This window comes from Oryctolagus cuniculus, chromosome 2 (assembly GCF_964237555.1).
Source record: "Oryctolagus cuniculus chromosome 2, mOryCun1.1, whole genome shotgun sequence".
Taxonomy (NCBI): domain Eukaryota; kingdom Metazoa; phylum Chordata; class Mammalia; order Lagomorpha; family Leporidae; genus Oryctolagus; species Oryctolagus cuniculus.
The window spans coordinates 164,738,285-164,749,022 of NC_091433.1; the positions used below are offsets into that span (position 1 = coordinate 164,738,285).

The 10,738-nt window shown below is 43.0% G+C and overlaps 1 protein-coding gene across 10 annotated transcripts in view; it reads right to left on the bottom strand.

Annotated features, from left to right (window-relative positions):
- Window positions 1–833: 833 nt before the first annotated feature.
- The window catches only part of RMDN2 (regulator of microtubule dynamics 2), a 103,924-nt gene continuing 94,019 nt past the window's right edge, over window positions 834–10,738 (bottom strand). For 8 of the 10 annotated variants that reach the window (XM_017340818.3, XM_017340815.3, XM_017340816.3 and 5 more), the window contains one exon: window positions 834–1,264. In XM_017340818.3, coding sequence (XP_017196307.2) covers window positions 1,207–1,264 — 58 coding nt within the window. In that variant the 3' untranslated portion in view covers window positions 834–1,206. Of the gene's footprint in view, window positions 1,265–10,480; window positions 10,515–10,738 lie in introns of those variants that run through there. The other 2 variants (XM_070069236.1, XM_070069231.1) reach the window with 2 other exon arrangements.

Genomic DNA, 10,738 nt, shown 5'->3' on the forward strand with positions numbered 1-10,738 from the left:
AGACAGGGCAACGCGCCCAACACGCCGAGCAAGCTTCGCAGTCAGCTGCGTGCGCTCTGTGCCTGCGGGGCCAGACCCGCGGCTTTGAAACCTGGGGGTCAGCGCCTGCCGCGCGCTCCAAGGACTCCTGGTGTAAGATGGAGGTCCTCCAGTGGGAAGTCCCCAGAGTCCTCCCCCCAGCCTTGAGGTTTCTGCTGGCAAACATGGGGGAACCGAAGAAAGAAAAGGAAGGGGGAACGAGAAGAATGAAGATGAGAAGAGGGAAGGAAGGGAACAGAGTCCTGGGGGCCCGGCTTGGAAGTCAGGTAGGCAAATGCCAGACGCTCCGGCAACAGGCAACTCGCAGTTACCACGTTCTTGGACGTGGGCAACTTTAGTGGGACTGTGGGGATACGGGGTTAAAAGCAATGGGGGAAAGTCTGGGGGTGGGGTATAATTAGCCAGAAGAGTCTCTGTCCCCCAGAGAGAGAAATTGAGGGTTTCCACTTCTATGTACCAATGGTTTTGTGGGTATTGCTACATTTTCCCAACCAAAATCCCACATAGTAGGACTTTTTAATCCAGATTTTCCAGATGAGGAAAAGGTCACACAATAGCAAGTGTCAGGTCTGACTTGGATCAGGTTCTGAATGCAGCGCTTTTCTCTTTTATTTTGTGCTTTTTTATATCTAGACGCCTACATTCCTAGGAAATAAATGGATGCAGGTGAGAACATAGCACGTTTCCCCATGTTCTTTGCTCTCAATCCCTGTCTACTGTTTCCCTGGAAACAGGCCATCAGCATACCTAAGCCAGCCTTGGTCACCAATGCACCATCGTCAAAACACAGTGGATTTTGGGCCCAGTTGCTTTTACTTTAGACCTCAGTGGAGAGAACATTGCATTTGGTGGTTCAGAAGAACACATTCCATCCCCAGCAGGAATCCGAGGGTCTGTCTGTGTGTGTTACCAGGCCGGCTAAGGGGAACATGTGTGCGTGGAAGAACAGAGAGCAGACTTTTGATGTGCGCTCTGCATAGGAACGTCCTTGCTGCTGTCACGTTCTGGTCTGGCTCTGCGTCTTCTGTCAAGTTCCCCAGGAACTGCCACTGCCTTCCAGGACATAAGTGAGGCAGCAGGCTCCCAGGGGACCTCCACTTCCCAGGACCCACATTTGTACAGTGAAGCAGGGAGATGATGATCCCCCAGCTCCCAGCCTTAACTTCCTTAGGGGGAGGGTGTGTGGCCTCTTGTGGGGTCTGCACAGTCCGTGTCACCAGGGCTCCTATGGAAGTAAAGGTCACAAGAAGCAAGTGAGTGCAGGTCATAAACAAGCCCCGACTCAGTGCACAATGACTGTTCACTTGCGTACCACCAGAGCGTGACATGTACTCACCTGCGGCATTTTGTGGTGTTCTTACACGAGTCCTGGGATCTGGGCACAGTAGGAAGCCAGATTCCCAATACAGGGCTTACTGGGCTTGCAGAGGAAGGTGCAGACCCCGCTGCCCGGGTCCCCACGTGGTGCTTCCGCAGGGTGAGTGCGCCTCCCGGATGGCACAAGAGGGACTCCCTCTGTGATGGGATCTATACGGGGTTCTAGCACAGGACCTCTTTCTTTGTTTTAGTCTACCAGCAAGGTTCCCGTGAGTCTGTCCCAGCCAGGCTCTTCTCCTCCGCTCATCCTGTTTCCCTACTTGCCGCATTTAATATGAGGTTGCATTTCCTTCCGCTGTGGCCTTATCCTCCCTGCTGTGCGTCTATTGCTGCCGCGAGTAGCTACCACGTAGGAACAAGGTACAGCTACTGTGTCCAGGGACAGCTGTGAGGGTCTGGAGTGACGCTGCGCTGCGGTGGCCTGTACACAGCATGGGGGCATGCGCACTCGGCTGAGACGCCACTGCCTCTTGCTGGTTAAATTAGACCTACATCAGTTGCTTAATAATTTTACAGCTTCCCATCTCTCTCTTGCCCTCCTTGTCTTCCCAGGGGCTTACTTACTAATTCATGTAACCTGCTACTTTAATAATATATTAAATTTGTATGTGTTTGTGGACCTTTCAATTCTGATTTGCCTGCTTAATTCATTACCAGTACTGTTCTGAGTATTGCTTTACATACTTTTTCATGTCTGCTAGGCGTGGTTGCCCTTTATTATCTGAATTTTCCAGTATTTTCAGAACTACTCCTACTTGTTTGCTTTTCCACTTGAACTTCAGAATACAAAAGGAATTTTGGTGACATATACATTGGAATTGGATCAAACTTGTAGGTTAACTGAACAATATTTGATAATTTTAGGAAGTTGTTTTCCTACTCAAAATATAGTAAGTCTTTCTATTTGTTTAACTGCTGGGGTTCTTTGACATCGTTTGTCTGTCAGGCACAATTTTTATGCTTCTTCCTAGGGATTAGTTTTGTTTTGCCATCGTGCTCAATGAGACATTACCTTCTAGTATATCTCTTAACTGGCTCTTACCTGTGTTTGTCATAGCTATAGATTTCTATTTATTAACTCTCTTATTGTTGAAAATAGTTTTGTGTTCAGTTCTGGCAGATTTTTCCTATGTGGAAGGTTATTATACTCTGATATTTGTTATACTCTGTTCATCTAAAGGAGTCTCCAAAAAGTTGATGGAAAGTGCACACTATGAAAAAAAATCTATGCATGGATTTAAAAATATTTTGCACCAAATTAAGCATCTTTTAATTCTACTTTCCACAAATTTTTTGAAGTATTCTCAAATCCCAAGTATTCCACTGTCTTTCCTAATTAGAGCAAGTACCTTCAGAACAATATTGAATAATAGTAATGATAATGTCATTCGTTTCCTGTTCCTGACTTTAGTATAAATGCTTCTAAATACTCCGTTAGTAGACACAAGGAGCTCAGATAATCAGCTTTTATCATGTTAAGAATGTATCCCTTTGTTTTTCCATTAAGAATTTTTTAAATCAAGAAAATAGGCAATCTTGCTCTTTAAAATGATCTATATTTGTTTATATTTTATCTGGAACATTTAGTAGGATACCAAATACGTATATTTTATAAATAAATAATGTAAACATAGTAGGGGATATGAATTTTTAAAAACTGATTCACGCATTCAATTCAAAAAGAGTTTGGAGACCATAGGCTGGGAAAATTAAAATAAAATTGCCTATACTGAAATATGTATCTTTCCCATATACAAACTAAGCTTTCTTTCATCATGGAGAAAACACTTTCCAGGATGGTGAAGCCATTGTGTGTATCAGCTATCTGATCCGAAGGAGGGCAGATGGGTACCTCCTCACACGGGGCACCAACAGCTGAGAATCTGAAAGGGCTGCTCACTTCTGGAAAAGCTTGGGTGACAGCCCTCTGCATGTCTTCCTCTATTGCAGATGGTCCTAGCAAAGCTGCTGCATTGGACTCCCCCAGCCCTCTAACCCCTCTCCCCTGCCATCTGCAAGGCACAATATGTGAGAGGTAGGGGTAGAGGACGGGACAGCCTGGCCTGGGCCCAGTCCCTCGGGATCACAGAAGTCGAGTGTGCTGGCTGAAAGATGCTCTTTTTGGCAGAGACAAGGTGGGTGCTGACGCAGTTACGGGCAGGCCAGTCAGGCGGCGGGGAAGCAGCGGTCCTCATGAAGAGCCCACTGCCTCACGCAGCCCGGTGGGGACTTCCTTTGGGGACGGCTGCCAGGGTCTTCCTAGGGTCTTCCTGAGGTCTTCCAGGATTCTGACAAGTGAAGGAACACCAGTATTCTTTGTAGCTATCAAAAGCGAAAGATAGCTGGAGGGATAAACATCTCGACCAACAAATCCTCTTTATGAGAAATCTGGCTTTCTGCGAATTTTTACTGACCCACGACATGTGTTCTTTTTAAATTAGTGCACGCAGTGCAAAACCTCCAAACGATATGCTCGTGTAGTCCATAAGATAATTCCTAGGATGGCAACGGTTTGTTCTGCACAGTCAGTATGAACAGGAGGTTGCAGAGGGATCCCAGGGAGCTCTGGAGTTGAGAAGTTCGCGTGTGCATAAAATGACTGTTTTGAAATTTAGAGTAAATGTACAGTGAAAATTGAAAACCTAGTTCAACTTTAGAAGTATTTATGGAGCACAATGGAACATAGATGCAAGATAAGATGAGGCCGGTGCTGTGGCTCACTAGGCTAATCCTCCGCCTATGGCGCCGGCACACTGGATTCTAGTTCTGGTCGGGGTGCCGGATTCTGTCCTGGTTGTTCCTCTTGTAGTCCAGCTCTCTGCTGTGGCTCGGGAGTGCAGTGGAGGATGGCCCAGGTGCTTGGGCCCTGCACCTGCATGGGAGACCAGGAGGAAGCACCTGGCTCCTGGCTTCAGATCGGCGCAGCGCACCGGCCGTAGCAGCCATTTGGGGGGTGAACCAACGGAAGGAAGACCTTTCTCTCTCTCTCGCTCACTGTCTAACTCTGCCTATCAAAGAAAAAAAAAAAAAGATAAGACGTAATCTCCTTTAGTCTATTTAGAGAATGAGTATGTGTCTCTATAGAGTAGTTAACAATTAAAAAAAATACCCACAGAATTGAATTATAAAATGAAAAAAAGCATTTGCTGTGTGGTGAGAGATCAGAGAAGACCTGACTGGTTGTTGGGACTGTAACAACTGAGGTTCCCCAAAGAATAGCAAATCAAGAGAGGAATGTGGCTTAAATCTCCCTTTCCCCAGCAGTGTTCCAATGCCACAGACTCCATCTGTATTTCAGCTTCCTACACAGTGGAGTTTTCAATATCTGTTTTGTTGATCTTACCCTGAGATTGGTTGGGGTCGGGGGAGGAGAGCCACTGTGAGCTTCTGTACTGTCAGTGATAAACCAAGAAAGAAAAAGTAACCATCTACTAACAATTGACAAAGATATCTTTGGTTGTAGGATCACCAAACTTGGTGTCACCAAGCTAGAACCATTGAACCAAGGAAGGAAATACCCAATGAGCACATGAAAAGATGCTATCATTAGTCAGGGAGGCACAAATTAAAGCCCCAATGAGATACCACCCACATCCATGAGAATGGTTAAAATGAAAGACTGAGACTGTCCACACGAAGCATTGATGAGGCTTTGAAGCAATTGGAACTCTCAAACATTTCTGATGGGAATGCAAAATAGTGTGACCATCTAAACAAGAGCTTGGTCGTTTTTAATAAAAGTTACTGTATACTCCCTCTGTGACACAATATAGTGCCCCCTGGGCTTTGATGTCCTTCCCTGTGCCCAGGAAGACATGTCTACAGAAAGACTTGTAAGGGAATGTCCATATCAATGTTATCCATAATAACCCCTGGAACAACTGTAGACTGTAAGCAATGAATTGATAAGTTATGGTATATTCAAACTATGCAATACCACCAGCCACAAAATGGAATGAATTACTGACATATCCAATCTCATAGATGAGTCTTGGAAACATGCCCATTGACAGAAGCTAGAATTCAAAAGGTGTATACTGTATGATTCCATTTGTAGGGTGTTCTAAAAAACCAATTACCTATAGAGACAGAAAACAGACGTGTGATGGATTACCTGGGGCCTGGGTGGTTGGAAGATTGAGTGGGAAGGGACACAAGGGGAGTTTTTGGGGTGATACACACGTTCTATATTTTGATTGCGGTAGGGGTTACATTCATGTGTAAATTTGTCAAAGCTCTTCAAATTGGGCAATTAAAACATGCATATTTTTCTGCATGTAATTTATATTTCAATAATGTTAAAATATTAAAAAAGGAGACAACTCCTCTAGCTAGTCCTCAAATCCTGTAGCAAACACACTGAAGCGGAGTCATGTGATGCCCAAGCTCCTTGGTTGGATGATCTCCTTTGAGACCTGACTCAGTTTGCTGGCTCTTCCCTGGGACAAGAAACTCAAGGTGGGGTCCAGCCTCCTGGGGTCTGGGACAGGCAGATCGTTGGATTCCTCACGGCCTCTGTGCATCCGAGAGCATGTCCAGCCTTGAGACAAGGGGCGAGGTTGGCCAGGGGGTGCAGCTGTAGCCTCTGCACCCAGCAAGCTGTCCTTGTAAGGAACCAAGTGTTAAACTTTCCCCTCATTCATCGTCTTTGACCAATCCAGGCAGCTACATGGAAGAGTCCATATATTCTGGAGGATTTGCAACTGCTAGGTGGATCATAATCTCAGCTAAGTGTGTTCTGCACTGTAAACTGTAGTTTTGTGGCAATAAAAAGACACATTTCCACATCAGAATGAAAAGGGAAACAAAGTATGACCCTGAGCCAAAGCTTGTGGAAAAACTGCCACTGTCATGCGCCAGTAAATCATTCCCTAAGTGGAACAAGCACTTTGCTAGCCCATTCCCATGGATTTATCTAGTCCATTCCCAAACTGTGTCCAAAGCCCAGCTTAAATTACTGCTTTCTCTTCCAATGAACCATCTCCCAACACCCCCTACTCCCACCCCGTGGGAGATCCTTCTATGTTCTTGGCTAAGTCAGCACTTACACAAATCTCAAGAAGTCTGGTTTTTTTTTTAGAAGCTGCTTTAAGCACTTTTTTAGGAAAATAGAAACAAAGGAAAAGGAGAGAGTTAGTCCCCAAGGATATTAAATCTTAAGTGGTATGAGTTGATTGTACGGCTCTGAGTGGGATTTCTTCCCATGCTGCCCAGGCCAGGGCTAGAAGTCAAGCACATGGAGCCAGTCTCTCTGTTCTCTCATTCACTCGGTATGTGAGGGTCAGCACATCCAATGGTGCCAGTCTTCTCACTGGTCAGATGAGAATGGTGTTGTTTTCCTAACCTGCTGCACTGAGTAAAATGGCTCCACTGAAATAGTAGATAGAAGTGCAAAGCCTGGCCTTGCGCTGCCTCCTGTCTCTTGTTCTTCTTTTTCTTGAGTTGTTTTATGTAGTTTAGTAAATGCTAATGGAGCACAGATTGCTAGACAGGAGAAACAAAGGTGAACAAAACCCACAATACCCCGTCCTTGCCCTCACCTTGCTGAAGATCTTAGGGCTTTTGCATTAAAACACAAAAACATGCCCCGGCACTTTGTGATGGGCAAGAGCACAGCAGGTGGATCAGAGGATCTGGTGACATACACTTCCAGCTTTGGGCCAGGACTTGAGTGGGGAGGCAGATTTCTGTGAGTGGGCATGGGACAGGTGTCCTAGAGCTGGGACAAAACAAACACCACCAAGCCAAAGGGCGCTAGGGCACCAGATGCGTTGTGAACACTACTCAGTTCAGTCTGTCTGGAATGCAGAGTGCGTCTGTGTGCAAGTGGGGGATGCTGGAGTTCTGCTATAAAAACAGATGGGGCCTGAGCATGGGTGCCACATGTGGAAGTGGTGGCAAGGTATTAGTATTAGTCTACTCTTCGCTTGTGGTTTTTTTTTTTTTTTTTTTTTTTTTTTCTGATTCTGCCTCCTGTTCTTTGCTTCCCCACCCAAGAGCTCCCCCAGCCCAGCAGGAAGGTTTGCAGAGGCATCCAGACTGGGGGATTCCTAAACACCCTACAGTAGAAACACTGGGAGGATGGTCAGCAGGTGGCTTCCAAACTCCACAAGAGCTGGCCCTACTGTCAGCTTGTTTCAGGGCCTGCGTTGAGCTCCAGACCCCGACTCTGATTTTGAAGCAAAGGAGATGACCAGGGTATTGCTCAAGGCTTCAAGGCTTACTGGGACTCACTGAGGACTAGGGGTGCAATGGGGATAGGAACTGAATGTGTAGAATCTAGGCAGGGTTGGACAGCTGTTATAGCAGGGCCATCTGGACCCAGCTCAGTGAGCTTGAAGGGCTGGAGTTCTAGGGCTCAGCTTGGAAGAAGGGGAGCTGAAGAAGCTACTGCATGTGCTTAACCAACAAGAAGTGAGGCTGCAAGGGGCTTTTCTAAAGTATCCATAATATAAAACAAATGTCAATCAATTCTGGGACAGGCAGATCGTTGGATTCCTCACGGCCTCTGTGCATCCAAGAGCATGTCCAGCCTTGAGACAAGGGGTGAGGTTGGCCAGGGGGTGCAGCTGTTGCCTCTGCACCCCAACAAGCTGTCCTTGTAAGGAACCAAGTGTTAAACTTTCCCCTCATTCATTATCTTTGACCAATCCAGGCAGCTACATGGAAGAGTCCATATATTCGGGAGGATTTGCAACTGCTAGGTTTTGTATCCATAATACAAAACAAATGTCAATCAATTCTGCTAGAGCAAAGACCAGTATTTCATCCTCTATCCTCTCAATAGAAAAGGAGAGTAAGAATGATGAAGTGAACCAAGAGGATGTGGCAAAATGTAGAAGTATTCTAGTATCAGAATGTTACCCAGTTAATAAATAATAATAAAATGTTATTTTTCTGGAATTTGTGATTTTTTCAGCTATTTAATTTTAAAATTTGTCAGGATATCTTTTTCATTTTAAATAAAGTCACCTTCATACCTAATTTTGCATTTGTAATTTTGCATTTTTATTTTTAAAGAAGCCCCAAATTGTGTAAGCTGTAAGCCCCTACAAAATCTGGACAAGCCCCTAGAACATCCTATAACATTTTCTCCATCAAGGTTTGATTATTTACCACTGCAAGGCACACTGAGCCCTAGGACTGAAGAACACAAGGAGATATAAAATGACTGCAGAAAGAGACAAAATAAACAATGGAATTAGTGGCTTGGCTGGAATATCATTGTCTTCATGCCTAGGAGCTTTGAAAAATCTGGATGGTCTGTGTCGGGCTCCAGATGAATTCTACACCCCAGCGCATCTGGCCGGAAGTGGCTATCCAACAAGGGCTCTGCTAGAACCACACTTAGGTGGCATTAATAATCTGTAACGCCATTCTCACTTGCAATTTTCTGCAGGTTATCTTCTCAATTAGGTTTCCCAATATTAAATCAGATGGGCTGTGTAAACATGTTCAAGAAGGATGAAAACTAAGATTTAGCTATTCACATGTAAACATTATTTGCCACAGCACAAGTATTCTATTCAAAAACAAACAAAAAGCTATAGTAGAGCTCTAACAAAGTCCAGTTTAATTAGTAATTTCATAGTACAATTGGCTTAACTCGCTCTATTTTATAGAGCAGATGCATCTGAAGTTTTGTAAAAACTAGTTTAAAAAGAAATTTCATACTTTTGCGTTTGCTATCTATAAAACTATGGTTTAAGGACTGGATAGTTTGCTGAGGAGCAGACTTTTAATATATATATATACACACACACACATATATATATATATATACACATATATATTTACAATGCTACAGAGCCACAACTTCCCAAAGTTATAATTTTTCACTCTGGACATGTCTGAAATTATGGTTTTCAAGATACTGGACCACTGGACAGCAGGACAGGAGGGACAGTGGTCCTTGAGAGCTGCGTCATGAAGCACGCAGGCAGAAGCCGGGAGGAACCCAGCAAGCTCCTTGAGTTGAAGAGACACAGGTGAGAATGTGGAGAAGACCAAAGCAGGCAGAGGAAGCAAACGAAACCACCAACCAACTTGAGGGAAATGACCTTTAAAAAATACGAGAGTATTTCAGAAAGTTAGTCAAAAATGTAATAAAAAGGTAAGTTTATTTTGGTGCAAAAAAATTAAAAGCCATGCATAGATTTTTCATAATACACATTTTTACAAACTTTTTGAAGACCATCTTGTACACATACTTTTAAAGTGTATATGGAACATTTACCAAGTAGAACATGTTCTGGGTCACAGAGCAAGTCTCAATAAATTTCAAAGGATTTGAGTCAGGCAAACTGTTTTCTGCCCACAATGGGATTATATCAGAAATCAATTTCAGACATATATTTACAAAAATAGCTGGAAAGTAAACATATGTCTAAGTAATAAGGATCAAAGAAAAAATAAAAGTGGAAATTAGAAATTATTTGAAAGGAAACACAAAGTATCAAGACTTGTGGAATGCTGCTAAACTGTAAGCCTATATTAGAAAAGAAGAAAAGTCTCAAATCAATGACCTTGGCTTCTAACCTAAAAAGTTAGAAGAGCAAATAATACCCAAAGTAAGTAGAAGAAAGGAAACAATAACATCAGAGTGCAAATCAATTAATAGAAAAATAGGGAAAATCAATAAAACCCAAAACTGTTTCTTTGAGAAGCTCCAAAACAGAGATCAATCTCTATCTAGACTGACCAGGATAAAGGGAAAACACAAATGACCAATATCAAGAATGAAAGGCCAGATTTTACTATAGATAATAAAAGGATAAAAATGTAATATTATTAAATTTATGCCAACAAATTTGACAACTTAAGTGAAAAAGGTGGATTCTTTAAAAGATACAGACTACCAAAGCTTAGTCTTGAAGAAAGATAGTCTAACTGGCCCTGTATATATTAAAAGAATTTATGTTAAATTATATTTACAAACTTTCCCCGACCAAACAAAAAACCCCTCAAGGTCCAGATGGGTTTATTAGTGAATTTACCAAATGTTTAAGGAAGAAATAATATCCATTCTATACAAAGTTTTTGATACAAATGAGGAAGAGGGGATGCTTCTTACCTTATTCTAGGAGGCCAGGATTACTCTGATACCAAAACCAGAAAAAGACATTACAATAAAACAATAGTCTAGTATCCATGATAAATATTTGTGCAGAAATTCTAAACAAATTTTTAGCAAATCTGCCAGAAGATATAAAGGAGAATATATGAGGATTAAGTTAGATTTATCCCAGGAATGCAAGGTTGTCCTAATATTCAAAAATCACTCAATATAATTCATTATAAAAATAAACAGAAAACCACATGA